This window comes from Pseudogymnoascus verrucosus (assembly GCF_001662655.1).
Source record: "Pseudogymnoascus verrucosus strain UAMH 10579 unplaced genomic scaffold scaffold_7, whole genome shotgun sequence".
Classification (NCBI taxonomy): Eukaryota; Fungi; Ascomycota; class Leotiomycetes; order Thelebolales; family Thelebolaceae; genus Pseudogymnoascus; species Pseudogymnoascus verrucosus.
The window spans coordinates 257,418-285,199 of NW_017263658.1; the positions used below are offsets into that span (position 1 = coordinate 257,418).

Here is a 27,782-nt window from a genome sequence, read left to right on the forward strand (position 1 = left end):
TCTCCCCCATTGCAACGACGAAGAAAATATTACACCGTGCTGATTCCCATCATACCATGATTATCGGGGACATGGAAGGCGGGGGTGGGCTGTGCTGAGATAGTCGCGTGGTGCGCGGGGTCAATAGTAGATGTATAAATTAACAGATGCCCCAGAGGATGGTCTACGGTAGATCAAATTACTGTTTATTTGCACCAAACTCCTATCTTCCAATTACCTCCAATTTTGTTGGAAGGATAAACTCAAGCTGTCGAGATGAAATTCACCGCCCTCACAACCCTCCTCCTCCTCCCCCTCCTCACACTCGCCTCCCCCGCCCCCGTCGCACCCTCTGAAGCAGATTCCCCCATCCCCGCACCCCTCCTCGACATCTCCGCCTTCTCCCCGCGCGACTCCACCACCAACCTCGTCGACCGCGCATCCGGCGCAGACTGCAAAATCATCAACGTCTCCTCCTACGTAAACTGTCGTTCCGGACCGGGTACACAATATCCCGTTGTCTACAAGCTGCCGACAGGTGAGAAGATCCATTTCGATTGTTATAAACGCGGGGAATGTATTAATGGGAATTGGTGAGTTGACCTAAACCCTGTGGTTGTGATAGTGAAGGGGTGGGGAAGAGAGAGATGGGGGAGGGGAGAGAGAGAGATGTGTGGTGGCTAATGCGCTGTGTGTGCCGCAGTACCTGGGATCGCTTCGTGAGCGGGACGAAGAGTTGTTTTGCGAGTGGGTATTATACTGATAGCGCTTGTACTATTGGTGAGTTCTCCTGAAATCAAAGGAAAAATCTGGGGGGTGAGGGGGGTGGTGATGGTGATAGGGAGATTGTGTGGCTAATGAGGTTCTGTGGTGTAGCTGCCCTCGGGCCGTGTCCTTAGGTGCGTTAGGGCGGTATAGAGTGGGTTTAATGGGGTTGTTGGTGTAGATATGAGGTGTTTGTATGGTTTGTATGGTTTGTATATATATTACCATTCTCCATCAATAAAGCAGGTGTAGAATTCATACACAGAGAGAAAGAGAAAAATACATTATTAAATAACTTTAATTCCTACACAAACTGGGTATATCCACTACCACCATTATATATAACATCACATCACCTTCTTCACACCCCCTTTCACCCCTCCCTTCCCATCCCCCATCTCCCCAGTCCCCCTCCCCCTCCCACCCCACCCCCCAAAAACCCACCCCGCAACCCCCCTCACCACCCCAAGCGGCCACCCAACCACCCCCGCCACAACCCGTCCCGGCAACTGCACCCCCCACCTCACCCACCCCCCCTCTCCCAACCATCCCTTCCCCCACCCCTTCCCCTCCTCCTCTCCCCGCACCCTCCTCCCCACCTCCCCCACCCTCCCCTCCAGCTCCCCCAACCGTCCCTCCACCCGTCCCGCCAACACCCCAGCCCTCTTCTCATACCTCCTCACGGCCCTACTAAGCGCCTCGACTTCCTGTCTCGTCGCTCTCTTCACCTCCTCCCTAACCCTCGCTAGTACCTCTTCTTCCCCCTCCCCTGCCGTCGCTGCGGATCCCTGCTGTTGTTCGAGAGCATCCACGCGCTGGCGGAGCGTTTCAATCTCCCCATCCTGCCGCTCATCGATCCCCGTGCGCGGATCAACCCTCACAACCCTCTGCAACCACAACGTCCGCGCCCTCACCAACCTCAATAACTGCCCCACTGGCCTAATCTCAGCAGCTAACATGAACACCACGATATTAAAATCAGACACTAAACCTGATACATCCGCTCTTAGCGAGGCGCGCAGGATGTGGAGGAGCCCGGCGGCGAGGAGGGGGAAGGTGACGCAGGAGAGGAGGGCGAGGAGCTCGTGGGTGCGGAGTTCCTGCGTGGCGGAGGTGTAGGTTGCGATTTCGCGGGCGTGTTGGGGGGAACGGGGTGTATCGGACTTGGTTACGGGGGGGAGAGGGGTGCCGCTGGGAGAGGTGGTGCGGATTTCTTGGGCGGAGCGGTACCAGTCCCTGTTTGCGTTTGTTAGTGTGTGATTTTTTCTGGCAATCGTAGGAGGGGAAGAGGTGGTGGGAGGAGAGAGGAGGAGAGAGGAGGAGGGAGGAGGAGAGAGGAGGAAAGAGGAGGAAAGAGGAGGTGAGAGGTGAGAACGGGAGGAATGCGAAAAAGGGAGACAAACCAAGGCAACCTAACACTCCAATTCAAAAACACCCCCGCCAACCCCAACAAAAGCACATCACTAACAAACCTACTCCCATCTTTAAACATCAACCCCCCCAACGCCGGCAACAACGCAAACGCAAGCGGCAAACTATGCCACGCAGACAACCCATCATGCGCATCCACCGGCGGCGGGTGCAGCAGCGACGCGGAGTCGGAATGTAACGCCCGCCGCGCGGAGGAGAGGGAGGAGAGAGAATCGATTGATATTAGGGAGCTGCGACGCCGGGGGGCGGGGGGGTAGGGGCTGTCGGAGAGGGGGGAGGGGGAGCGCGAACGGGGAGGGCGCGCTGGTGGGGGGGATGAAGACTCGGGGAGGGAGGCGAGGCGGGGACGGCGGAATTGGGAGGATTCGGCGGTGGTGAGGGTGCGGCGGGAGGGGGGGTCGGAGGGGGTTGCCATTTTGGTGGTTGTGGTTTGTGGTTTGTGATGTGATGGTTTATGATGTTGGCGACGAGGCTGAGGTGTCGCGTGCCCGGCTGGGTTGTTCTCACTGGCGCTGGGAGTGTAGTTCAGACAAGAAATGCTGTGGGAGAGGCGTGCGTGTAACTATCTGACGCGGGTTCGTCTGGCCGTGGGGTAGTATGGCCATGGAGACGAGGATATAGATATAGAGTTAAGCTGGCTGGTTGCGGCAGTTACGTCTCGTGCGACCCTGATGAGCTGGTAGCTAGCTGGATAGGGCTGAAGGGCGGCGGCGGGGGCGGGCGAGGATGCTGACTGGTTGACGCGTTGAAGGGGTGAAGTGGATTGGAGGGTGGTCTGTGCGCGTCTCCGAGGGTATATAGGGTTATTGGCAAAGCTTCTTCGCACCATCTTCCTTTCATAATTATAGCTGAGAACGAAGCATGGTCAATTCCGCATAAGTTGAGCATTTTCTCTCTTCTTGGTTTTTTGATGTTATGGCCAGTCAAGCTGCCAAGGCAATTGGCTTCTCTGACTATTATTTTCCTTTATTTTCTGCAGTCTCGATTTGTCTCGCGTTTCTTCAAAGTCGTCGTCATGCTCCACTAACGCGAGCAGGAAGGGTTGTTACAGTTGGCTTAGTAGCTGCAAGACATAACAACCCCACCAATCGACAGCTCTTTTTCAAAACTTACCCATGTTATATATAGATTCTGAAATCAGGCTTCCATTTCAGGGACACGAAAGTCACGTGTGAAAGGATGCGTATCCCTGAAACGTGCCCAATGCGTGGATATTAGCCTGATCCTTCTGCACTCCATTACGACGACAACAAGACATCAATATATAGGCAACAGCATACCGATCGCTTTCATTTGCCCAAGCATCCACATTGTCTTGTTTACTCGGGCTTGTTTTGGAGGGCATCGCAGCGGTTAGCTCTAAACGAGCTCTTGCTCTCCGAAAACATGTCGTCGCAGAAGTACGACATTTCGCCAATGGCATTTAAATACGACATTGCACCCCGACAATTCAAACCGACTCTACCACCGACTCAATCGTATCTTCCAACGCGCCCCTCATCTACCCCGCCCTCCACCACATTGCCGTCCTCATACTCAACCGCAACATCAAACACCCTCTTCACAAAATCACCCCCCTTCATCCCAATGGCCACCACCACCGAAGAACCCCCCGCCACAACCACCACAACCTTCCACCGCGTCCCCTCCTCCGACCCCCGCCCCTCAACCGACTCAGACGCCGACTCCCTCTCCACCAACGCGCGCCTCATCCGCCCCACCTCGCACCACACCGCCCAGCCCGACTACACCCACACCTACACCATCTACCCCACCACGCTCTTCCGCCTCGTCGCCCTCATCCTCCTCATCGTCTCCGTCGCCCTCTACGCCTCCAAGGGCGCCCACCGCGCCGTCCCAGCCATCCTCTTCATCTCCCTCGCCTTCCTCCGCATCCTCATCGGCTTCATCTACCACACCTCGCGCGCCGCCCGCTGGCGCGGCGGCCGCGGCGTCAACCTAGCTGTCGACTTCGCGCTCGTGGCTGGCCTCGCTGGGTCGATTGGGGGGGCGTTCGCGGTAGATCTTTCTTATTGGGGTCATACGAATATAGCGGCTTCTATCCTGGGATGGGTTGCTTGGTGAGTCCTCCCCTAACAGCTAAGGCTTTTGTGGTTGGGTGGAATTTTGGGCTAATTAGTGGCGTTTATTTAGTTTGTTTCTTGGTTTGGCGGCTGTGGATACGGGAAGGCCGAGTAGGATTGCGATTACGACGAGGTTGAATTTCGATGTCACGACGTCGCTGAGTCTGGATTTCCGGACTAGGAGGGGTGTGCTGTCGCTTGATGGTTGGGATTCTGAGAGGCCGGAGATGGGACGGAGTGCATCGCGGCTTGTGTAGATGTGATTGGTCGCGGTGGATGGGGTGCAGCTACGGGCGTGATATATAACAGTAAGTTGTTCTTTTTTTTGCTTGTACATTCTGAGGGAGGGACGGCGCATATGATGATCCAGATATTATGTCAAACTAGTCGGAGGCAGCTAGAAACTGACCGATGGCGATAAAATTCTGAGTACTGATGGCTGTCTCTTTTTGAACGGTGGTGTTGGGCTGTTGGAGTGTCGGGAGAGGCGGTTTTTGAGATTACGGCTGCTGACCTATATAGTACTGTACGTATGATCTGGATCATGGTTTCAGTAATGGGTTAGGAGTTAGGGTATTCGTGGGATGGTTGGATATTTAGAGAACTATTATGAACGTATATTTTCCACACAGCTATACTTACGATATTCATGATACTCCTGCGGCCCATGAGTTTGAAGTGAGACGGTGCATTATGGCGCCAACTGTACAACTGTCCGTGAAATCAATCCTCTGTGGTATGATTTATTGATTGCTAGATTGATATAGAAATAAATAAAGGGAATAATCGCACATTGAGATGGATAATGGAAGACTTTAGGGCTGTGGATAATATATTTTCTACGCATTTATGTAATGCCTTATTTATTTGTGATTTTAATATGCAAAATCATCAACGAATTACGTGTTGAGATTAAACAGAGGCAGTAATTTTCTTCAAATACGGTGTATTATATATTTATACATAATACATATAGCAAACTTCTAGATAGAACCTGCCACTCCTTGAATTAATGCAGAAGTCAACAATGTGATACTGAATGAGGTCTATTTGTATGCGACAAACTATTACTCACGTCAAAATATATGGCTCAAATAATAATATCTCAGGCCCCAAAATATTATTATAAAGACACTCTATAATAACAAATTATATTGTATACACCTTTTAACGCGAAATGTAACCGCCATATATGTTTGCTCTATCCACGTAATTAATTGTTATGTGATGCCTAAAATCACGTGACCCCAACACCCACTAGCGTGCTGTAATCTACCTAGCGTGCTCGTTAAGCATGATTTTGCGCCGTGTCAGTCCCGGAGCGTGCGCGCACCTCGCAACTCATCCAGCTCCATCTCACCCACCCCCATCCATCAAAATCCGCGTCGTCGATGGAAGTACCGTCAATCCCCTTCGCGCCAATCACCCCCCGCCCCTCAACCTAGTTTGATATCAACGACAAAACCCCCTTCGACAAACACCTTTGTTCGCCGCGCGGGTAATTGTCGAATAGGGATACCCCGACTTCACCCCATTTGCCTCACGATTTCAACTACTTTTGCCCCTTCCGCCCGCACAAGGTCGCGCCAAGCCTTCGCGAACCTCCAAAAAGTTATCCCCAACGACCACGCCGACGCGACGGGGCGACTTGAGGCGCGACAACTCCTGACTAGAGCCTTTGCGACCTTCCCACACCCCGACTTCGATACTGGAGGCCCGTTTGCTCGACGCCCCCGACAAATCAGTGTCGCTTCCTTTGGCATCACGCCTCAACACCAGCCGACACCTTACGCGCAAGGCTGCATCTTGATATGCGCTCTGGCTCTTAATAGACTATAGTCCCATCGAGCATTGAGGTCCAGGCCACAGGCTCACCCATCATGGCTACCGTCCAGGCTGCTCCTGCAGCCCAACAACAACAAATGGGCGCTGCCCTTCCATCGGGACTGTCCCAGCAGGCGGTCCAGGAGATATATATGGTGAGTTGGCGCACGAATCCGTCGACACTTGTCGCAACAACATGGATTGATGCTAATGCCGTCACAGAAATTTAAGCAGATGAAAGAATCGGGCGTGTCCGACCAAGATCCCGAATACCAAAAGGTCCACAACATGCTGATGGCCATCCAACAACAGCGCATGTATAACAAACAGCGCCAGTTTCAACAACAGCAGCAACAACAACAGAATGCAAATAATGCTACGACGAATGGAAACAATGCTGTTCGACCTCCACAACAGAATTCGGCTACCGCGCCTACACCACCAAGCCAGCCTACGTCAGCAACAGCGCCACCGGTTGCGGTATCAAAGGCGAACGCAGCACAGTCTGCACAAGCAGCACAGCGTTCATCGGCGGCTGGCAGTGGATTGTTCACAGCAGACCAGCTTGGCATACTGAAGCATCAGATCTTCGCGTTCAAGTGCCTGTCGAAGAACCTCGGCATCCCACAATCCACACAGCAGCAATTATTCGCATCGCACCAAAAGAAGCAAGCCACCACCGATGGACTGATTGCATCTGCTGTGAAGACCTTGGATGACGCACAGCCAAGCGCGAATGGCAAGCCGAAAGACTCGTCGGCGGCCCCAGAACCGGCTGAAGAGGAGGAAGAGATGTCTACAACAATCGATCCATACTCGCTGATTCCTAGCAAGATGAGCTACTCCAAGCACTCGCTGAGACAAGGACGCTTTTTGATCCCCAGCATCATGCCTTCTGGCATCGATGTTGACAAACTGCGTGAGGATCGGGAACGCGTCATCTACAACCGCATGTCGTCAAGATATCAGGAACTCAAAGCAATTCCTGCTAACCTGCAGCACTGGGAAACGAGAAACGCCGATGACCTCTCAGCGGACGACAGCCTGAAGCGCAAGGCACTCATTGAGTTGAAGATGCTTGAGCAATACTCGAAGCAACGCACAATGAGAGACCGTATTGCGCGCCAGATGATCCAATACGATAACCTGGCCATGACTGCGAACAGGAGCATGTATCGCCGCATGAAGAAGCAGTCTCTCCGCGAAGCGCGCATCACCGAGAAGCTCGAGAAGGAGCAGCGTGACGCGAGAGAGACGAGGGAGAAGAAGAAGCACACCGATTACCTCCAGACTGTCCTGCAACACGGCCGCGAGATCGCCATTGCGGCCAGTGCGCAGAAGAGTAAGATGCAGAAGCTGGGTCGCATGATGCAGGTCCAGCACCAGACCATCGAGAAGGAAGAGCAGAAGCGCATCGAGAGGACTGCTAAGCAGCGTCTCGCGGCCTTGAAGTCTAACGATGAGGAGGCTTACTTGGCACTGCTCGACCAGGCGAAGGATACGCGTATTACGCATCTGCTGAAGCAGACTGATGGCTTCTTGACCCAGCTTGCTCAGTCTGTGAAGGCGCAGCAGAGGAAGGCTGCCGAGAGATACGGTGATGCTGGTGCCTTTGAGGATGAGGAGGAGTCTGAGTCGGAAGACGAGGAAATGAACAGCGATGTTAAGAAGATCGACTACTATGCTGTTGCTCATCGTATCAAGGAAGAAGTTACGAAGCAATCGAGTATTCTGGTTGGTGGTACGCTCAAGGAATACCAGATCAAGGGTCTCCAATGGATGATTTCGCTTTACAACAACAACCTGAATGGTATCCTTGCCGACGAGATGGGTCTCGGAAAAACCATCCAAACCATCAGTTTAATCACATACCTGATTGAGGCGAAGAAGCAGAATGGTCCCTTCCTTGTCATCGTCCCCCTCAGTACCTTGACTAACTGGAACCTTGAGTTCGAGAAGTGGGCCCCTTCAGTCAAGAGAATTGTATACAAGGGATCGCCGCTTGCCAGGAAAGAGCAACAGCAAGAGATCAGATATGGCCATTTCCAGGTTCTTCTCACCACCTACGAGTACATTATCAAGGATAGACCAGTTCTGAGCAAGATCAAGTGGATCCACATGATTATCGATGAGGGTCACCGTATGAAGAACGCCAAATCGAAGTTGAGTGGTACACTGTCACAGTACTACTCTACGCGCTATCGTCTCATTCTCACTGGTACCCCGCTGCAAAACAACTTGCCTGAACTTTGGGCCCTGCTCAATTTCGTCCTGCCTACCATCTTCAAGTCCGTCAAATCGTTCGACGAGTGGTTCAATACTCCCTTCGCCAACACCGGAGGTCAAGATAAGATGGAGCTCACTGAAGAAGAACAGATTCTCGTCATTCGCCGCCTGCACAAGGTCCTGAGACCCTTCTTGCTCAGACGTCTCAAGAAGGATGTCGAGAAGGATCTACCTGAGAAGAGCGAGAAGGTTATCAAGACCCGATTCTCGGCTCTCCAGGCACGCCTGTACAAGCAGATGGTTACCCATAATAAGTTGGTTGTCAGCGACGGCAAGGGAGGCAAGACTGGCGCTCGTGGTCTCAGTAACATGATCATGCAGCTGAGGAAGCTGTGTAACCATCCGTTCGTCTTCGACGAGGTTGAGAACCAGATGAACCCCAAGAACACCAGCAACGATCTTCTGTGGCGCACGTCTGGAAAGTTCGAGCTGCTCGACCGTATTCTGCCAAAGTATCAGCGTTCTGGCCACAGAGTTCTTATGTTCTTCCAAATGACGGCGATTATGGATATTATGGAGGATTTCTTACGTCTCCGCGGCATCATGTACTTGCGCCTGGACGGAACCACCAAGTCGGATGATCGTTCCGACTTGCTCAAGGAGTTCAACAGGCCCGATTCACCATACTTCATGTTCTTGCTGTCCACACGTGCTGGTGGTCTCGGTCTTAACTTGCAAACCGCCGACACCGTTATCATCTACGATTCGGATTGGAATCCTCATCAGGATTTGCAAGCTCAGGATCGTGCCCATCGTATCGGTCAGAAGAACGAGGTCCGTATCTTGCGACTCATCAGCTCAAACTCCGTCGAGGAGAAGATTCTCGAGCGTGCCAAGTACAAGCTTGATATGGATGGCAAGGTTATTCAGGCTGGTCGTTTCGACAACAAATCTTCCGAGACTGATCGTGATGCTATGCTTCGTGTCATGTTGGACACGGCCGAATCAGCGGAGAGCCTTGAGCAAGAAGAGATGGACGATGATGATCTGAATCTGATGCTGGCACGTAGCGAAGAGGAAGTCGAAATCTTCAGGGCAATGGACGAGGAGCGTGCTAAGGACCCTACCTACGGCAATGCGCCGGGTTCTAAGCGGATGCCTCGCCTCATGGCTGACAATGAGTTACCAGATATCTATCTGTCTGAGGGTAATCCGATTGAAGATGAGCCTGAGGAGATTAGAGGTCGCGGTGCTAGAGAACGCAAGACTCTCCATTATGATGATGGACTTACGGAAGAGCAGTGGCTGAACGCTGTCGATGCCGATGATGACACGCCAGAAGCTGCTGCGCTGCGGAAGGCCGAGAGGAAGGAGCGCCGTCGCCTAAAGAAGATGAGGAAGGAGCAGGGAATTTCCGCCGCTGGCGATTCTGACACTGATGGCACCAAGGACAGTGATGATGATGAGCCGGAGCCAGAGCCCGAACCAGTTGTCAAGAAACCACGTGGACGCAAATCCGCTGGCAAGATTGACAAGAGGAAGGCGGAGGACTTCGAGGAGGAGGAGAAACCAGCGCCTAAGAAACCGAAGCGAGGCGGTCAAGGTCGCCCGAAGTCGATGGGCGGTGGTGGCGGAGTTTCCGGTGATCATCGCCGCACCCTGCAGACCAGCCTTCGCAGCGTCTACAAGTCTCTCCTTGAACTTGAGACCTCCGAGTCCGGCAGCGAGGGTGAGGAGGAGACCAAGCGTGCCGTCATCGGACCGTTCATGGTGTTACCTCCGAAGAAGGTGTTCCCTGACTACTACGAGCTCATCGCGAAACCGATCGCGATGAAGCAGATTGACACGAAGATCAAGAAGGAAGACTATAGTAGCCTGAATGATTTGTACAAGGACATCGAGCTGCTGTGCAATAACGCACGGCAGTATAATGAGGATGGGAGTTTTCTATTTTTGGACGCGAATACGATTCAGGTAAGACACATCCGCTGGCTCTGTGGATTAAGACACGATTACTAACGAGACGCAGGCGGCTTGCAAATCCAAGATCCAAGATGAGATCAGCGACCACCCTGAACTTGGGGATCAGGACGGCTCGTCGAGGGACGGCGGGTCCACGGCACCGACGACTAATACGGGAACCCCGGCGCCGAGGCTGAAGCTCAACTTCACCAACTACGTGAATGGCGGGAGCAGCGCGGCGCAGAGCGACGACGAGGATTAAAAAGCCTGACTGGCTACTCTGCTATAATGGTTCCTAGGACCGGGGAGGAGTGGTGTTTTTTTGGCGGATGGGAGAATCATGGGGGTCGGGTTGTGTGTTTTTTTATGGCTGGTGTTTTGATAGTGGAGTTTGGGCTTGGGAATTTGGGTGGCGGGCGAGCTGATAAGTACAGCTGGGGAAGATAGCATCTACCTTGGAGAAGGAAGGCTAGATTTGTACTTTATTAGATAGTGCATAATTCAGATGCATGATGTAAAACTGCTCTGTTTGCTAACATCACAGTCATTGCTGTGAGAATAGGCATCGTAAATAATCTACGCGTGGTTCCAAAAATCATGCCCTGAATTACTGTGGTATGTACATTTATGTTCTATCTGGAAGTGATCTCATGCTGACCTTTGTTAGATGCCTTGTGTTTGTTTTTCGTTGATAGACGATGCTGGTGGTTGTCCTCACGGATCGGGGCTAGCGTGGTTCCGGCGCGGAGAAATCCGAAAATCGATGGTTCAGCAATCCAGCCGCATCGACCCCTGCCAGTCCATTCTGGTGGTGCCCTCAATAATTTTGGATCACAATAACCTCACCTCGCGCATTGGTCTTGCGCACCAACCCTCCCAACAACCCCATTTCAGACGATCAATCGCCTTCTTCATATTTTGCCATTTGCCAACAGATATTCATTTGCCACCAGCGCTTCACCCTGTTATGGTTGCCCTGTGTTGAAGGGTTCACCAAGCTCCTCGAGGCTCTACACGTCTCGAGTCAAGTCGCGAAGCCAGGCTTGGCCTTTCGAACTTGAAGCTATCGCCAGCTTCAAAGGCACTCTTATATACACCCAAGCGACTTGCATACGACATTAAGCTTTCATCATGGCGTCCAGAACAGCATTCGCCAATGGCTCGACCAACGGCCTCAGCACGATTGGGCCCAGAGACCTCCCCGACTCCATCGCCACACGCTCCGTCCTCCGCTTCTCCGATGTCCCCTCATCTCTCGACATTCCCGTCCAGGGCATGGACGAAGACGACCAACAAGCCGTCGAAGTCGACCTGGAAGACCTCCTCGACGACCCGACCGAGCTATGCACCCTCCTCGAAAACGAGCGCGTGAGCCGCAACTTCTGGATGACCGTCTCACTCGCCTACGCCAAGCAAAAGAAAATAGACACCGCCATCGAGATGATCGGCAAGGGCCTCGCGGCCGTCACCGGTGGCCCGAAGGAGAAACTGAGCATGCTCACTTGTCTCTGCTGGTTGTATCTGTGGAAGAGCCGCGAGGCGCCTCGCGTTGCGCCGGAGGGCCAAATGGTTTCGGAGGCAAAGACAAAGGAGTTTTACTTGCAGCTGAGCACCACGGCGCTCAACGACGCGACGCGAATCAACCCCAGCTTTCCCCCGCTGTTCATGGCGCGCGGTGTTCTATACCTCCTTCGCGCGTCGCTGCAGCCGCCGTCGAAGGCGCCGGCGGCGGGGACGATCGATCCGGAGAAATTGGATATCCTGCGCCATGCGCTCAAGAGCTTTGATGACGCGATTCGCGTTTCGCAGGGCCGAAATATGCTTGCTGTGCTTGGGAAATGCAGGGTGCAGTTCTCGCTGGGCAAGTATGCCGAGGCGCTTGAGGGATACCAGTTGGCTCTGTCGCGGATGCCGGAGCTGACGGATCCGGATCCACGTATCGGTATTGGAGCGTGTTTGTGGATGCTGGGGCACAAGGATGACGCGAAGGTGGCGTGGGAGAGGGCCCTGGAGGTCAACGAGAATTCGAAGATTGCGAATATCCTGCTGGGCCTGTATCACCTGGATGCTAGCGGACATGTGCCGACGAATAGCAAGGACTTTATTGAGACGTACAAGAAGGCCATGACGGTGTATACGCAGAAGGCGTTCAAGCTAGACAAGGACCTGCCGCTTACTTGCTCTACTTTTGCTGGGTACTTTTTGTCGAGGAAATCGCTTGCGAATACGGATGCTTTGGCACACAAGGCTATTCAATATACGGATGTTAATGCCATTGCCAGTGATGGGTGGTATTTGCTGGCGCGCAAGGAGCACTATGAAGATAATGTTGACCGGGCGGCGGATTACTACAGACGTTCTGATGAGGCACGAGGCGGTGCAGACCGTGGATATGTTCCAGCAAAGTTTGGATCAGCTCAGATCTCGGTGCTGAAGAGCGACTTTGGTGAGGCGAAATTCAGGCTGGAGAAGATTGTCCAGCACTCGAAGAATGTCGAAGCCATGAGCTTGCTCGGTACGATCTACTCTGAGGAGGTCTTCGCGAACCAATACGGCGCTTCGAATGAGGACAAGACGCAGGAATTCAAGAAGGCTGTCAGTCTCCTCGAGTCTGTCCGTGCTGCATGGAAGGACCCGAAGAAGAACTTAATTCCTGATGCATCTGTGCTGCTCAATCTTGCGCGTCTGTATGAGGTCGATAACCCGGAAAAGAGTCTGTTATGTCTCCAGCAAATCGAGCAGATAGAACTGGCACAGGCACAAGCTCAAGCTCAGGCTTTGAATGAGGATAAGTCGAAGGATACCGAGGCCGAAGAAGCCATGAAACTTAAGATCCGCGAGAACTTGCCTCCGCAGCTCTTGAACAACATGGGCTGCTTCCACTATCAGGCCGAGAAATTTGACTTGTCCCGTGATTTCTTCCAGGCTGCGCTCAGTGCTTGCGTTAAGGCGGGAGAAAAGGAGGAAGCTATGGACACTGATGCTCTGGTTACTAGCATCAGCTTTAATCTTGGCAGGACTTATGAGGCTAGTGGGATGTTTGATGAAGCTAAGACAGTCTACGAGGGCTTGTTGGGCAGACACGCTGATTACACTGATGCACGCACAAGACTGGCATATATTGCACTGAAGGAGAGTCCTACCGATGAAGGCCCGAGGGCAATTGGCAAGCTCTACCAGGATGCTAGCAACGACCTCGAAGTTCGAGCACTCTACGGTTGGTATCTTGGCCGCGTCCACTCTCGCAAACGCGCATCCGCTTCGCATATCCATGAAGACCCTGAACTGCGCCACTACAAGCACACCCTTCAGCACCACGACAAGCATGACAGATACGCACTCATCGGCATGGGGAACTTGTACCTCCAGACCGCACGCGAGATGCCACGTAACTCAGACTCTGAGAAGGCCAAGCGCAGCAGCATGTACTCTAAGGCTGCTGAGTTCTTTGAGAAGGCGCTGCAGCTTGACCCTAAGAGCGCGTTCGCAGCCCAAGGAATTGCTATCGCTATGATTGAGGACAAGAAAGACTTTAAGGGTGCCCTGTCTATTTTCATGCAGGTGCGCGAGACTGTCAAGGACCCCAACGTATATATCAATCTCGGACACCTGTTTGCGGAGTTGAGACAGTACAGCAAGGCTATTGAGCACTACGAGGCTGCGCTGAGCAAGAACAGCGGTAGCGACGCGCAGATTCTGGCCTGTTTGGGTAGGACGTGGCTGGCTAGGGGGAGAGCGGAGAAGGACCTAAAGAGCTACAAGAATGCATTGGAGTATGCACAGAAGGTATGTTGCCGCCCCTATCGATGTCGCGGATAGAGCTAACACGTTACAGGCTCTTGAAACCGCACCGGAACAGATCCATTTCAAGTTCAATGTGGCTTTCGTGCAGATCCAGCTCGCGCAGACCATCTACACCACAGCCGAGTCCGCGCGCACCCTCGCCGAAGTCGAAGCCGCAGCCGCCGGCCTCGAAGACGCCATCGTATCCCTGGAGGAAATCGCACAACACCCACAGACACCGTACCCCAAGGCACTAGTCGAGGGACGTGCAAACATGGCCCGTAACACCATGCGCAAGCAGCTCGAGCGTAGCATCCAGTCGCAGCGCGAGTACGAGGAGAAGAACAAGGAGAAGGTGCGCGAAGCGATGGAGGTGCGCCAGCGCGAGCTGAAGGAGCGCGAGGAGGCGCGGTTGAAGGCCGAAGAGGAGCAGCGGGAGCGCAAGCGTGTGATCGCCGAGGAGCGCGCGAAGATCGCGGAGCATGATCGTGCGTTGGCGGAGTCGAGGGCGAGAGAGGCGGAGGCGAGGGAGGAGGCGGAGATGACGGTTGATAGTGAGACAGGGGAGAGGGTGAAGAGGAAGAGGAAGGTGGGTAAGGCGGGGGGGAAGAGGAAGAAGAAGGAGGGGGATGAGAGTGGGGAGGAGAGCGAGACGGGGACGCCGAAGAAGGAACGTCGCCCGAGGAGGAGGGATGCTGATGGGGATGAGGAGAAGCCGAAGAAGAAGCGCAGGTTGGCGAAGAAGGAGAAGGTAAATTCGAAGTTCAAGTCTGCGGAGGTGGTGGTGGATTCGAGCGATGAGGGCGAGGGTGGCGGAGGAGGTGATGATGACGGATTCGGAAGTGACAGAGGCCGGGATGTGTCTAGCCCTGTTAGCAGCCCGCCGAAACATGACGACGATGAGGATGAAGAGGTGGAGCGTGCGCCTGCCAAACGCACCACGAGACGTCGGATGGTGGAAAGTGATGATGAAGATGAGGATGTGGCGGAGCCTGAGGAGGGTGTTAGCATGGGCCGTGACATGGAGGTCGGCGAGACTGACGCGCCTGGCCTGAGTGGCGACCGCGATGCAGGCGATGTACCCATGGAAGACGCGGATGAGATGCATGATGGGGAAGATGATGCGGAGGAACGGGAGGGAGACGTGGATCGTTGAAATTGGAAGTAGATGGGCGTTATTTGTATGATATGAATGCGTGATACTTCTGGAATGGGGACGGGTCTATACATTTACTGGATTTGTTGTAGGAGGCACTCGCGTAGATAAGTGAAGGTATGGCTACGTAAAATGGAATGGAATAATTTGGACTGTAAATCTGTAGCTCGTATAATGTGATTTGCTGATGCATTACTATAAACGCTAGCGCTGGTGGTAGATCTCCATGCCTGCCCCTGTCGGGTCACGATTTGTGTTGTAAATATGAGAATCTCGGAATAACTCGAAATAGAATGCGGCGTTATTTACAGGTAAAATATACAAAATATGAGTTATTAAAGTATACAAGATTGCCAAAACACCAATACAATCTATCTTATTATACAAGTCGGTCAAAACAGCCAGCTGTTTCCAGTCAGTCCCTACCCTAATTCATATCAGGAAGCCCTAAGTTATCCCCGAAAAGAGTCCTCATATAACCGGTCCCATACGACGCTATCAGCTCCTCTCCAAATGCAATATCCCGAATCGTGCGCACCAGAATCCTGATCTTGTCAGCAACTAGTCTCTGTTCGAACTCGATATTCCAGTTTCCCTTCCGTGGCGACGTGTTAATAAACCGCGTCCAGTTCCCTTTCCACCCCGCCGAAACATCAGCTATCTTGTTGCCAGGCATCGACGTCTCCTCACCTTTCACGGTGACAATCACTGCTGCGTTGAGGTCTATTGTATAGACGTCATCTGCAAAGACGTTCTTTCTTATTGATGGATCAGCTCTGCCTGGCGGCAATAACAGACCGACGTACTCCCCGATAATTTCGTCTTTTGCGAATGCTTGCATAGCCATAACGCCCTTGTTAAGCAGGCTAGGAGCGCTGGGATAAGGGGGGTACTCGCGCACCTGAACACACGGATACTCAACATGCCATGAGACGCACGTGCAACCTGTATCGTCAGTGGTGGTGTCAACAAAAGTATTATCACAATCGCCGCAGATCAAAAAATCATCTGCTTGGTTAGCAAGGATGCCGACTGTCGCGTTGCGGACATTCTGCGGATGGTCGAGGTATGTTCGATTGGCTGGCCACGAATGAGGCGCGGTTTTGGGCCAGTATCTCCGGTCGAAGACGGACTCTTTGATGTTTTCCATAGGTTTGTCTATACGGGAGCCACTCATGACCAAGTTTCGATCTGTTCCGCCGTTTAAACAAAAGTAGAAGGTATGGGGATGCTCACCTTCGAATATATCGTCGTCTAGGCCTAAGGGATGGGCGGGGACGTCAGGAGGCCAGACACCGCTGCGAAATGGTGCTGAATCCGGGCCTGTATCACTAATTTCGTCGAAATAGGTTATGAGAGTTTCTTTCCATGGGAGCTGGCGCGAGCGGGCAAAGAAATTGATGACAGCCATGTGCTTATCTAGCTCTATTAGTAAGGCCCTCCATAAACCATCTCTCTCGTTTTTAAATACCTCGATGAATGAATTAGAAGTGGAAAGCGCGCCGAGGTACATGAGCCTATGGAGACGCGGTTGGGGTGGCTGTGAGCTATTTAGAAACTGGGTGAACCGGGTGTTGGTCCGGTCACTGAACGAGATGGCATCAGCAAGCGCCGAGGTGCTGGTCTGAGGAAGTGGCTGTGCTGCATAGTGGCGCTCGAAGTCATGGAGAATATCTGTCAAAAAGACTGCGGCTTTTCTACTATCGCCACGGAGAATCCTGATGATGATGTCCATCGGATGGTCAAATAGAATGGTGAAGATAAAGGCACTTTATCACCCCGGAAAAAGAGATGGATGTTGTCCTGAATATTGATGATGATTGCAAATAAGAACGAGATTTAGCATTTGAAAAATCGGTTTGTTCACATGAATATTATACGCAGGAGGGACAAAGACACGGCGAGAGCATTGTCTGGGAAGGAAATAAAGGAAGAAACCCATTTTCTTCTCAGCAAGAGGTATAACTCTGGAGAACCTCTGAGAGTAAATGGGATTATGAGTCTTTAACCCCCATAGCGCGGTATTGAGAAACTTTGGTTCCTTTGAAGTAGTGGTTCTTTTGTTTCCATGTCTCCAACAATAGGCCCAAATAAAGTGAAAGAGAGGAGATGCGGCAACAAAGGCAATAGCGAACATAACGTTCCTGCCTTCTTTGTCAATTCTATAATCGGAGCTGCGCCCCAAGTAACTGTGGATGACAACAATAAAACAATGAGGACATTCAGGAGAACAAATCTATTGGTGTTACCGGAAATAGCTCGAGTAAAGGCGCATATCTCGAAGGGTCTGACAAATCTAATTTTGGCGCAGCTCCTGTCATAAACACCGTGATGAGGCTTTTGAGTTTGTGTGTATTTTTGTTCAAAGTTTCGCGCGGCTCAGAAAGACTGGGGGGTTATGCATAGGTGGCTGTCATCCATGATATATTCCTTGCAACCCAACGCATGGCAGTGAAGTCATGCGCGCGCATAGATACCCAGTCTCTTTCCATCTGCCACCTGCGGTTTCTTATCCTCAATGTCTCATCTCTCACCAGCAGATTTTAGAAAATATGTTGCTACATGGCCTCCCTGGCGAGATTATCCTTGACATCATCAGCCACATCGGGCAGAGTGAAAGTGATCTCGCTACATTGTGCCTTTCGTCGCGATACTTACGTAGCCTCGCGACCCCAATTCTATACCGGAGACTTTGTTGTCGCGATGATAATTTATCGAACCGTCGTCTGGTTCCATTGATTCTACGATCACTACTACGTGACCGGGCATTAGGAGGGTTTGTCCAGGAGCTGGATATTTCGCCTAGAAGCTGCGAGTTCCTTGGCTACTCCTTCATCTATGAGGACAAGATACTGATACCAAAGGTGGTAACAGAAATCGTAGAGATTGGTTATTTTAAGCAACATTATGGCTTTAGCGCAACACCGCCGATTGACAGGTGGCAGATTTACAGAAGGTGGTGGGAGCAAACGTGGGAAGGGAATTGGTATGCTATAATTACAATTATTATTTTTTTGTGCCCGAGCTTGAGAAAAATACGCTGTAAGAGACGGAACGGTGTTCTCCCAAGCGACGGGGAAGAAAACTATATCGAGTGGTTCTTTAGAGTTGTCAGACACAGCCAACAAGCAATGCGAGACGGAGCCATACGAACAAAGCCGCGGGCTTTGTTAGAGGAACAGGGCCCAAAGAGCATGGCACCGTTGCTCCCTCACCTTCGGCACGGAAGGTTTACATTCAAGCCGGAATGGGGACACCCCAGCGATGGGGTAAAGTTAGAGCTACTTCTGTTAATACAGACGCCATCAGTCGAGTCACTACACCTCAATGGCTTCGTACAACTTACCCAGATTAGGCTCGACTTCCTGTCAGGCCTAAAGACTCTCATCATGGAACAATGTGTTTGTGAGGCAAGAGTAGTTGGGTGTATTCTCCGGGCAAGCGTACGCCTGGAGAATTTCTCATACGTGCATGGACACGATAAGGCCACTACCAGCAAGTTTGACCCACAGTTGATGATGGAAGGTCTGTTGTGCTTGACAGGATCATTGAGGCAGCTGCGTCTTACAGGGGGCAGTCCTTTAGCCATCGAGTCGAACTCCGCGAGAAATTCTAGGCTAGGATCTCTTGTGGACTTTACTGTCCTCACCCACCTCGTTCTCCCGGCGGAGTTTCTAGTTGGAACGGCAACAGGAACTGGCCAATGGGATCTAGAACTGTGGAAGCTTGTTCCCCGATGTCTCGAGTATCTGCTTATTGGTAGACTCGAAAATGAAGTGATGTTGGCCTTCGCCCAGCAGGAGGTACTGGAGTTGGTTAAGAGAAAGTCGATTGTTGCCCCTAAACTGAATCGCATTATCCTGCAGAATATCAGTCCTGTCGACGCAGACGGCGGTGCTCTAATGCTCCTGAAGGAAGCATCTAGAGCAAATCAGGTCTGGCTCAGCATCTATTACGGCAAACAATCCGACGACGATGCCATCTGGCTATCATTGGATTTTGGAGCTTTAGGGATTCATAAGAACTACGATTAGTATATAGGTTATCGCCAAACCACCAGCTGAGCTCGTTGTCCAACAGGCAGCCCAACTTCTAATTTGAGTCCACACCATTCACAACGAAGGAGAACAGGGATGGGAAACTGCCAACAAGCACATGCACTGTATATGCTACCAAAAATCTTCTGTATCTTCGATATTTTAGCTTGCCGCCTGTATCACGCCATCTCCCGGTGTAGCCAAAGGCTGAACCTTGCTGTCAGGCTGTAACTGCTCTGCATGCGTTCCTTCCTCCAATGACCTCATCTCAGTCTCTTCACAATCCTTCCCAGGCTGCCCATTGACAGTCGTATCAGCAGAATCAGCAGAATCAGCATTTTTGCCATTCTTAGAGGTATCTAGAGGGCCGCCATTTTCGTCTTTTGTAACAGCAAGAGTGTTTTCGGTGAGGGAGATTTCCTCGTTCCTCGTCGATTTCCTCATTTTCCGCACCTTAAACCACACCATCATTCCCATGATAGACGACAGCAACAACGCAGTGACAACGCCCATAACTATCTTGCCAGGGTGACTGAGTAAATCATCATCGATCTCCTTGACCGACCAAGGGTAGCAGTTTGACTTCACGACGATGTAGATACCGAGGCCGACATAGAGGAACGGTATTATGAATGAAGCATATTTTTCGGCCAGCCGTAGGATATGCCTCTGCTTCATAATAAGAAAGGCCATAAGACACCAGATGCCGAGTAGAATGTAGTAGACCACGACGTAGACGGCGACCTCCGCGCCCTTCGCTTGGGAGAAGAGAGGTATATAGGTGCCGATATTATCGCCCCCATTCATGATCGTAATGAGGGCAACCTTGAAGACTGATTTGGCATTGGCGATGCGCTGAGATTCCGATTCTTCCTCCTCCGCATCGTCATTTTGGGGAAAGATCAGGTCATAGAATTTCCATACACCAAGGAGAATGGGTAAAAGGCCCAAAAAGCCAATAGGTTCGGACGGGAGTGCCACCGCAACAGCAAAACCGATTAGACTGATAACTACAATGACGGTGAAACCGAGATATTGTCCAAGAGTGATCTTAAGGGGAGTGAGATTCCTGGAGGTTGAGGACTCGGCGAAGAAGGTCACGAGCACGAACGCGTCGTCGATGTTGGTCAGAACGAACGTAAGACATGCTGTGCCTATGGCACTGCCGAACTGCATGATAGCAGATGTCGGTTCAGAGAACCACGTCTCAGTCCGTAGGAGGTTCAGGGACAGTAGGAGGAGACAAGTTGGTGAGAGGAAAACACGCGGCCTCACATAGTGGAGCGGTTCGCCTACGGGGGCGTGCACAAAACGCACGACACATCAAATGCGCCAGTGCCTTTGGTGACAATGGCCCCAATCCCCCGAATCCTTAATGATGTGCGGGTATAATTATAAAACTATAAAATTATCTTAAAGTAGACATATAACTTTATAACACTCGTAAATATCGTTTCTAATCTACACTAAGTCTTGGCTTAGAAAGTGCCAAGCCTAGCCTTATATCAAGGCTACAACGCTGGAGCCCATACTTGGTCCCCTTTCGTTGCCAAACTCGAAGCCCGCCTGAGCTTCTCCTACCTACCTTATTCTGTACACATGGGGGCCTCAGCAGAGTCTCCGAAGGGGAGGCTCTCCTATGTACGTATTGAAGAAGAGGACGGACTATCAACCCCGGTCAGCGACTCTATGTTGATTGCGCGGATGTTGATCAAATTATAAGCCATCGACGACCTGAATGCGCACCTCTCCCCGCCTAGGCGGGCACTGGATCTCGCCATCCGGGCACTACTTAAAAGACAAATGAAATAGTCAAGGGATTGCCCAATCTTATGAACTACGCGGATAGAGTCTATGACGCGTACTTTCCAACTACCATAATTGGACTTGGCAGGGCGAGCTTGTGTAGCGTTTGGTGTTTAACTATACCCCATTGAATTTCAAATCTCATTCGACCAAAACGGAGGAGTTGCAATTCGAGAAGAGACGTGGATGGTTCTTGGCGGCCATTCAGAATCACGAAGGGAGCTACTTTGGTGTGCGAGGCTGTGAGATATATAGCGTGCTACAAGTTGCTAAATGCGACGACATTTGTGCTTATATGACCGCGCCATTAAGTACGATGATGCACTCTATAAGTGATTTCTTTAGTCCATTTCACACAAAATATACCAGTTCATTGCCCACTCCATAGAGCTCGACTGTAAGTTCTGTAAATTCGTCTCATTCTCTCCTCTTTCACTTCACATTGTCCGTCCAAATCGCATACCTTTATCTCATCTCCCAAAGTTACTCTTACTTAGTCCCCTTTCCCCTTCCATTACTCACACCCCCATACAATTACAATCCCACCATGCGACCCGGCCTCTCAGAAATCATTCGCGCCACCGCGACCTCCCTCCCTCCCATAACAGACAAATCATTCGCATCCCACTTCGACTTCCTCTCCCGCCACCACCTCGTACTGCTCGGGGACTCCTCCCACGGGTCCTCCGAGTTCTACCACGCTCGCGCTGAAATCACCAAACGCCTAATCGAGCACCACGGCTTCACAACCGTCGCTCTAGAAGCCGACTGGCCGGACGCAGAATGCATTGATCGCTATATCCGCGAGCGTCCTGGGCCGAAGACGGAGTTGAAGGAACATGAACCCCCAGATGCGCCGTTTGAGCGGTTTCCAACGTGGATGTGGCGTAATAAAGAAGTACAAGATTTCACGCACTGGTTGCGAGACTACAATACATCGCAACTCAGCCCCGATCGTGCGGGAGTCTTCGGGCTTGATCTCTACAGCATGGGCAGCTCGCTGAACGCAGTGACCAAGTACCTCGACTCCGTGGATCCTGTGCTGGCCGAGACGGCTAGGCGGCGGTACGCGTGCCTTGACCCCTGGGTGGATGACCCGTCGGAATACGGGATTGCGTCTATGATGTCCCCCGCCTTCAAGTCGTGTGAGGAGAACATCTCATCGGTCCTCATGGACCTTCTGAAGCGGCGCCTCGAGTACGCGGCTGCGAGGGGGGATGGCGAGGAATTCCACAGCGCGGAGCAGAATGCTCGGCTCGTTGTTGACGCGGAGAGGTATTATAGGTCGATGTTCTATGCCGATGACAAGAGCTGGAATCTGAGGGATCGGCATATGTTCGATACGCTGAATCGCTTAACGAAGTTTAGGAGGGGCGGGGTGGTGGTGTGGGCGCATAATAGCCATCTTGGGGATGCGAGATATACGGATATGTCGAAGAGGGGGGAGTTGAATCTAGGACAGTTGTGTAGGGAGAAATGGGGCCCGGGGGTGGCAATTTTGGGATGCGGAAGCCATGATGGGACTGTGGCGGCGGCGCACTCTTGGGATGGGGATATGCAGACTATGAACGTTGTAGCTTCGCGCGAGGATAGCTGGGAAAGAGTTGCGCATAATACGGGGATGGCGAGTTTTGTGCTTAATATCCGCGAGGCGGGTTTGCATGATGAGCGGCTGAAGAGGGCGTTGGAGGAGCAGAAGCTGGAGCGGTTTATTGGGGTTATTTATAAGCCGGAGACGGAGAGGCAGAGCCATTATAGTAGGGCGGCGCTGGGGAAGCAGTTTGACGCGTGGTTATGGTTTGATAGAACGGAAGCGGTGAAGCCGTTGGAGAAGAGGCAGTTGAAGACGCCAGCGGGGTTGGAGGAGACCTATCCTTTTGGGTTGTAGGTTCTGCCGCGACGGAAGATGTGATGGAGGGGGCTACTATAGCTCCTATTACCCTAATATTTCATTCAAAGGGTTGAACTACCCGATGATTAATTTAACTTACTATAAAGATAACGCTGACTTTGCCAAATCCATTTCATCTTTCTACATCTTTACTGAGCTAGCTATTGCGCCTTCTAAGGGAAGATATCAACCAAGCATTTGGAGACCTTTTATGTAGTCCTAAATGTTCTTAAGAGGACCCAACTTGCCTGCCCCGCTTATGCAACCCTTCATTTTGCAACCTCCTACTTAATTAAAGGCCAATGATCGTTTTTTTTTGGGTTTATGAGAATGGGACACACTAGATTTTAGTTACTGTCTGCATACATCTAATGTCCTAGACACCCAAGAAGAATATTTGCGAAATGCATGCTCGTGGTAGTAAAGCCGGCCAAGTTGAGTGCAGTTGGACTGAGAAATGCTTCCGCCTGAAGTTCAATATGCATGCTGACTCTATGGACCCGCTGATTAACTTCTAGCGACTAGCCTATTTCAACTCATGGAGCCGCTCTCTTCTGCCTTACCTAAATCACTTCAGCTTCCCTCGCTCATCAGGGTCAGCGTCTACTTTAATAAAACTTACTGCTTCTTATTTATACTACAATTAATACAATGTTAGCAGCATTAGTTGGCATCGTGAATGATATTGCGAATGGTGTTGCCCTAGGACCACAGAATCGAAAGGTGAAGAAATATCTCGATGACGCTACATGCGGTAGGTGAATAATTGCGGATATCTAGTCGATTGCACGATGTATCTGACTCGGAATAGACTCAGTTATTCAAGACCTTAGCAAAGTACTTTCGCCGCAACTGAGCGGGCTCAAGGAGCGAGAATACTTGAGAACTATATTTTACAAGCACTGCATCGAGGGCTTATCCCAGCAGAAATGCAAGTTTTGTCTTCTCATCTGGTAAAGTAACTACTTATGTGATATCAGACTGGAATGAAGAAAGCTTCACAAGGCATGTGAGAAGCACCCATTCCGAAGCTGCAATCTCTTCCGCCGCGCTCCAGCTTCTTTGGAGAAGTTTCCATTTCTACGCCCATCATCCATTTCGCCGGGACTCCCAACACGGACAGTTCGATTTTGACGCCTTCCAACGCGCCGTCTTGCTCACAGCCTTCCAATGCGACGACCTCCTCGGTAGGCGGGAACTTGACTGGTTCTGGCGCAACGATGCGGCATTCTTCCGCAGAGCTAGTTTTGAACGAATGTTTCGAAGCATTGAGGTCCCAGAGACTACAACTCAGCTGTTAAAGGAGCAAAATGACATTAATTCTGCGTTGAGTGATGCTATGGATGTTTTGATCGTGGTTGTGCCTCAATTTATGCACGCGGCTCCGTCGCCAGAACAGCTTGAGGTTGTGGCGCCGAACCTGTTTGCTAGGGAGCCTATCTTGACGCAAAGAGAATTGAGGCGGGAAGATGTATCGATCTTGATGGATTTGTTGCTGCGAATGAGATTGAGCGAAGAGAAATGGGGCTTGGTTTACCACTTGGGCGATTGTGTGGATGCTAGTCCGGCAGACAAAGAGTTGACTGAGGCGTTAGTTAACAGCCTAACAGGGGATGGCAGCGAGAAAATCGTCACATATGACCAGCTTCTTCTAGCAATAGACACAGTGGTCAGTGTCTATTCACATTACAAGTACATGAAGAGCAGCTTTTACTGAAACCTTCACAGCCTAACCTCCGGGTGGCATTCTATCAGCTATGGGCTGTCTTGTTCCAACCTCCAGCACCCACCGCTGAGGCGAAATTATCTAGAGCACTTGAAGCTATGCCAACTAATATCAATGGAGGCGTCTGGTCGATCTAGAAAAAGAGCCACTGCTCCAATGAACATGGGCGAGAAACTGTCGATAAACTCATATATTTTATATACTACCAAGTATTCTGTATTAGTTCCGCCCACCCCTCCCCATACCACCTCCGATCATTATTTACTCATTACTCAATAATATAACGCCTTCTGCCACCACGCACACCTCGCATTCGCGGTCGTATCCGTAATCTGCGTCCCCAACTTCCCAATATTAATAACCTGGGTACTCGAATTCCCCCCATAGAGCGGGAAGAACGGCACGCCCTCCTCATTTGGATTCCCATTCATCGTAAAACTCGTAATATAATCCTGCAACGCCTCCGCAACCGTCCTATCAACCGGCAACCCCTGGTTCGGCGTCGTCGTGTCCCCGTTGAAAAAGGTGTACGCTACGTCCTCGCCGTGTAGTCCGGGGGGGACGCTGAAGTAGTAGCTGTACGTGTTGTTGCCGTAGGCGAGGTCGAGGGCGCGCGTGTTGCACGTGAAGACTGATTCGGAGACGAGGACGGAAGTGCGGGAGAGCTGGGTGGTGTAGGGGAGGGAGCCGTCAAAGTTGGGGGGGTAGAGGTCTGTGACGATGGTGTCGAGGGCGGAGGGGAGGATGGCGGGGACGGAGCCTTGGAGGTACTCCTTGAGGGTGGTATCGTTGGTGACGAAGGGGGAGGCGAAGAGGAAGCCCTCTTCGGAGTTGTGGCCCAGCATGACTTTGAGGCTCTTGTCGAATTGACCGTGGAGGAGCAGCTCGGCGGGGAGCTTGGGGGCGAAGTCTCCGTCGACGGTTGGGCCGTAGGTGAATGTACCGTAGTTTGAAAGACCAGTCACGGCGTAGTTGGTGTAGTACAGCTGCTCGGCCGTCAGGTTGCGAAGATCATCGACCGTGGCGACCTGCTTCTGGGCGATAAGAGATGCGAAGCTGAGGGTCTTCTCAAAGACGGCCTCGTTCTGGTAGTTGCTCGGACTTGGAACCCACCCGGGGCTCTGCGCGATGGCCTGTTGGAATGGGACCTTGCCCTTCAGCCCACCGTAGGCAGTGATCTGGTGCATGATAGATCCACCGCCAGCGCTTTCACCGATGACTGTGACACGGTTCGGGTCACCGCCGAAGAGGTGGATGTTCGTTTGCACCCACTCGAGCGCCAAACGCTGATCGTGCAGACCGATGTTGGCAGTGCCGCTCGCCTGGTACGTGGGTCCGGACAGCCATCCGAACATGCCTAATCGGTAGTTCAGAGCTACAAAGATGATTCCCTTCTCATCACCATCTCTGGCGCTGTCAAGGAGAGTGGCGGGATTGCCGCTTCCCGTCTTTGAACCTGCAGTGTATCCGCCGCCGTAGATCCAGACAAGTACTGGGGCTACTATTCATTAGCAAGGAGCGTTATTGGGAATGAAATACACCTACCACCACCTTTCTTGGGGTTTTTCTTCGGAGCCTCATAAATCGACTTTGGCGTATAGACATCCAAAAACAGGCAGTCCTCAGTCGTCCCCGGGCCTGGCTTTGGGATATCAGCCAAACTGAAGCCGCCGCCGGAGCCCGAGCCCGAGCCTGGTCTGGTTAGGTTCTCAATGGGCGTTCCCGTCAAGAATGCCTGCGCAGTCAAGAGCCATGCTATAATCGTTAGCAACATGTTAGTGAGGGCGGTTCATCTAAGTACCTGGGTTGGCTTGAGGGCAAATGGGATTGCCGGCCCCATTGTTGACTGTCTTATTCCTGCCTGTCGGCGGAACAGGGGCTCTGAAGCGCAGATCTCCAACTGGAGGGGCAGCGTATCTGATGTTGCCAAATGTGTAGTATGGGTGCTTTCCAGTGTCCTATGGCAACAGTCAGCTACCGCAAATCTTTGAAGCTATGCATAACCCATGGCACTTAAACCCTGAGGCGGCAACTGTCTCATGTCTATAACACTATGCCAAGGGAACCCCGTGCAGCTGTCAATGGAAAGAAACAACTCACATTAATCGAGGCACTCCACAACCCGTACCCCAGATCCACCGTTGGCAACGGCGTAGGACAGCTTGTCTTTGTGACAGTCACCTTTGCCTGCACCGCAGCCGCCGTCGCCGCCGTAGCAAGCGCAACAGCGCCAAAGAGAGCAGAAACACGAACCATTTCTACTATAACGATCAAGACGGCGTTGCAGGAATCTGATCTCGAGGTGCGTGCGACCGGCGGGCAGCCGCAGCAGGTCCACAGCACATCCTTATATTATAGCCTCGTAGTTAGTCCCAAGGCCTCGGTGGTGCCGTCATCAATTCTCCGCGTACAGCGAATGCGATAGAACCCGCTTCAGGCCTGGCGTGGCAGGGGAAAGCATGAGTACCACGCATAGAGCAAATTAGATGGTCGCTGAGCTAGAAGCTCACGAGACATGTGCCAATAGGTAGCCATAGTGTGACCAAGCAGGTGCGTTAGAGGGTCTCCGGTAAGATCTATCCGACTGAAAACCAAGACCACGAGCAGATAATTGGTTTGCAGGCAGGGATGGGGAAGGCTATGTCCAGCGCATCCCACTGCTGTGAGTGGTTGGTGGGGTTGGGAGCGCGAAGTTCGGCCATAGTAGATTCGCCGGATGCAATAGTGCGTGGAGTTGCATTGTAAGCTTCCACACATGGAAGGCGGAGTGGGCGCCACGCGGCGGGATGCTGGCTAGAACAGGCTGGTTGCCGTGGGAGCCGTGTACAATAATCAATATTAATCCATGGCCTGTTGGATTAGTGCAAGTAGTATTTGGATCCACCTTTTCTATAATATGGACAATGGTTGTATATAAACAACGGATTTATTCTTCTCCTACCCCAATATTCCCCCACGATCCCCGGGTGAAGTCCGGACGTGGGGAATTCCCCATCCCCCGCAATCTAAAAGCGGGCTCTGGGGTAATGCAAAGCCTCGGCAAACCCACCATACCCACGTCACAGCACATGTTAAATACCATTTTCGCATTATTTACTGGATACGAACAAAT

The 27,782-nt window shown here is 51.8% G+C and overlaps 10 protein-coding genes across 10 annotated transcripts; 6 read left to right on the forward strand and 4 right to left on the reverse strand.

The window, feature by feature from the left end:
- Window positions 1–242: 242 nt before the first annotated feature.
- Window positions 243–3,284, reverse strand: VE01_02849 (uncharacterized protein; the record flags this gene model as incomplete). Its single annotated transcript, XM_059463482.1, has 3 exons — window positions 2,148–3,284; window positions 1,332–1,980; window positions 243–431 (listed from the first exon to the last, which is right to left on the reverse strand). Exons 1-3 carry the CDS (start codon window positions 2,588–2,590, stop codon window positions 243–245), a joined length of 1,281 nt encoding a protein of 426 aa, XP_059319950.1. The 5' UTR covers window positions 2,591–3,284.
- Window positions 3,024–4,960, forward strand: VE01_02850 (uncharacterized protein). The gene is made up of 3 exons (XM_018272354.2): window positions 3,024–4,256; window positions 4,330–4,567; window positions 4,782–4,960. Exons 1-2 carry the CDS (start codon window positions 3,562–3,564, stop codon window positions 4,514–4,516), a joined length of 882 nt encoding a protein of 293 aa, XP_018133342.1. The 5' UTR covers window positions 3,024–3,561; the 3' UTR covers window positions 4,517–4,567; window positions 4,782–4,960.
- Window positions 4,961–5,589: 629 nt separating this feature from the next.
- Window positions 5,590–10,854, forward strand: VE01_02851 (uncharacterized protein). The gene is made up of 3 exons (XM_018272355.2): window positions 5,590–6,238; window positions 6,306–10,283; window positions 10,339–10,854. Exons 1-3 carry the CDS (start codon window positions 6,140–6,142, stop codon window positions 10,531–10,533), a joined length of 4,272 nt encoding a protein of 1,423 aa, XP_018133343.1. The 5' UTR covers window positions 5,590–6,139; the 3' UTR covers window positions 10,534–10,854.
- Window positions 10,855–11,015: 161 nt separating this feature from the next.
- Window positions 11,016–15,363, forward strand: VE01_02852 (uncharacterized protein). Its single transcript, XM_018272356.2, has 2 exons — window positions 11,016–14,057; window positions 14,107–15,363. The coding sequence occupies exons 1-2, from the start codon at window positions 11,403–11,405 to the stop codon at window positions 15,208–15,210; spliced, it is 3,759 nt and encodes a 1,252-aa protein (XP_018133344.1). The 5' UTR covers window positions 11,016–11,402; the 3' UTR covers window positions 15,211–15,363.
- Window positions 15,364–15,507: 144 nt separating this feature from the next.
- VE01_02853 (uncharacterized protein) lies at window positions 15,508–16,763 on the reverse strand. Its single transcript, XM_059463483.1, has 2 exons — window positions 16,682–16,763; window positions 15,508–16,629 (listed from the first exon to the last, which is right to left on the reverse strand). The coding sequence occupies exon 2, from the start codon at window positions 16,619–16,621 to the stop codon at window positions 15,638–15,640; it is 984 nt and encodes a 327-aa protein (XP_059319967.1). The 5' UTR covers window positions 16,622–16,629; window positions 16,682–16,763; the 3' UTR covers window positions 15,508–15,637.
- Window positions 16,764–18,076: 1,313 nt separating this feature from the next.
- VE01_02854 (uncharacterized protein) lies at window positions 18,077–19,365 on the forward strand. The gene has a single exon (XM_018272358.2). It carries the CDS (start codon window positions 18,342–18,344, stop codon window positions 19,242–19,244), a length of 903 nt encoding a protein of 300 aa, XP_018133338.1. The 5' UTR covers window positions 18,077–18,341; the 3' UTR covers window positions 19,245–19,365.
- Window positions 19,354–20,483, reverse strand: VE01_02855 (uncharacterized protein). The gene has a single exon (XM_018272359.2). The coding sequence runs from the start codon at window positions 20,421–20,423 to the stop codon at window positions 19,410–19,412; it is 1,014 nt and encodes a 337-aa protein (XP_018133339.1). The 5' UTR covers window positions 20,424–20,483; the 3' UTR covers window positions 19,354–19,409.
- Window positions 20,484–21,600: 1,117 nt separating this feature from the next.
- On the forward strand, window positions 21,601–22,941 carry VE01_02856 (uncharacterized protein; the record flags this gene model as incomplete). The annotated part of the gene is made up of 1 exon (XM_018272360.1): window positions 21,601–22,941. The coding sequence occupies one exon, from the start codon at window positions 21,601–21,603 to the stop codon at window positions 22,939–22,941; it is 1,341 nt and encodes a 446-aa protein (XP_018133340.1).
- Window positions 22,942–23,515: 574 nt separating this feature from the next.
- Window positions 23,516–24,967, forward strand: VE01_02857 (uncharacterized protein). Its single transcript, XM_059463484.1, has 3 exons — window positions 23,516–23,698; window positions 23,756–23,875; window positions 23,925–24,967. Exons 1-3 carry the CDS (start codon window positions 23,596–23,598, stop codon window positions 24,659–24,661), a joined length of 960 nt encoding a protein of 319 aa, XP_059319966.1. The 5' UTR covers window positions 23,516–23,595; the 3' UTR covers window positions 24,662–24,967.
- VE01_02858 (uncharacterized protein) lies at window positions 24,850–27,339 on the reverse strand. The gene is made up of 4 exons (XM_018272362.2): window positions 26,771–27,339; window positions 26,472–26,628; window positions 26,216–26,425; window positions 24,850–26,168 (listed from the first exon to the last, which is right to left on the reverse strand). The coding sequence occupies exons 1-4, from the start codon at window positions 26,924–26,926 to the stop codon at window positions 24,943–24,945; spliced, it is 1,749 nt and encodes a 582-aa protein (XP_018133346.1). The 5' UTR covers window positions 26,927–27,339; the 3' UTR covers window positions 24,850–24,942.
- Between the last annotated feature and the right edge of the window lie 443 nt (window positions 27,340–27,782).

Excerpts from the sequence above, each read along its gene's own strand:
- VE01_02850 (XM_018272354.2), top strand. The coding sequence starts at position 3,562 with ATGTCGTCGCAGAAGTACGACATTTCGCCAATGGCATTTAAATACGAC. Across the intron at positions 4,257-4,329 it reads ATCCTGGGATGGGTTGCTTG|TTTGTTTCTTGGTTTGGCGG; the intron begins GTGAGTCCTCCC and ends GCGTTTATTTAG.
- VE01_02858 (XM_018272362.2), bottom strand. The coding sequence starts at position 26,926 with ATGGTTCGTGTTTCTGCTCTCTTTGGCGCTGTTGCGCTTGCTACGGCG. Across the intron at positions 26,629-26,770 it reads TGTGGAGTGCCTCGATTAAT|GACACTGGAAAGCACCCATA; the intron begins GTGAGTTGTTTC and ends CTGTTGCCATAG. Across the intron at positions 26,426-26,471 it reads TTGCCCTCAAGCCAACCCAG|CATGGCTCTTGACTGCGCAG; the intron begins GTACTTAGATGA and ends TAACGATTATAG.
- VE01_02857 (XM_059463484.1), top strand. The coding sequence starts at position 23,596 with ATGTTAGCAGCATTAGTTGGCATCGTGAATGATATTGCGAATGGTGTT. Across the intron at positions 23,699-23,755 it reads TCTCGATGACGCTACATGCG|ACTCAGTTATTCAAGACCTT; the intron begins GTAGGTGAATAA and ends GACTCGGAATAG. Across the intron at positions 23,876-23,924 it reads GGGCTTATCCCAGCAGAAAT|ACTGGAATGAAGAAAGCTTC; the intron begins GCAAGTTTTGTC and ends ATGTGATATCAG.
- VE01_02855 (XM_018272359.2), bottom strand. The coding sequence starts at position 20,423 with ATGCAGTTCGGCAGTGCCATAGGCACAGCATGTCTTACGTTCGTTCTG.
- VE01_02852 (XM_018272356.2), top strand. The coding sequence starts at position 11,403 with ATGGCGTCCAGAACAGCATTCGCCAATGGCTCGACCAACGGCCTCAGC. Across the intron at positions 14,058-14,106 it reads CATTGGAGTATGCACAGAAG|GCTCTTGAAACCGCACCGGA; the intron begins GTATGTTGCCGC and ends AACACGTTACAG.
- VE01_02851 (XM_018272355.2), top strand. The coding sequence starts at position 6,140 with ATGGCTACCGTCCAGGCTGCTCCTGCAGCCCAACAACAACAAATGGGC. Across the intron at positions 6,239-6,305 it reads CGGTCCAGGAGATATATATG|AAATTTAAGCAGATGAAAGA; the intron begins GTGAGTTGGCGC and ends ATGCCGTCACAG. Across the intron at positions 10,284-10,338 it reads TGGACGCGAATACGATTCAG|GCGGCTTGCAAATCCAAGAT; the intron begins GTAAGACACATC and ends AACGAGACGCAG.
- VE01_02854 (XM_018272358.2), top strand. The coding sequence starts at position 18,342 with ATGCGAGACGGAGCCATACGAACAAAGCCGCGGGCTTTGTTAGAGGAA.
- VE01_02853 (XM_059463483.1), bottom strand. The coding sequence starts at position 16,621 with ATGGCTGTCATCAATTTCTTTGCCCGCTCGCGCCAGCTCCCATGGAAA.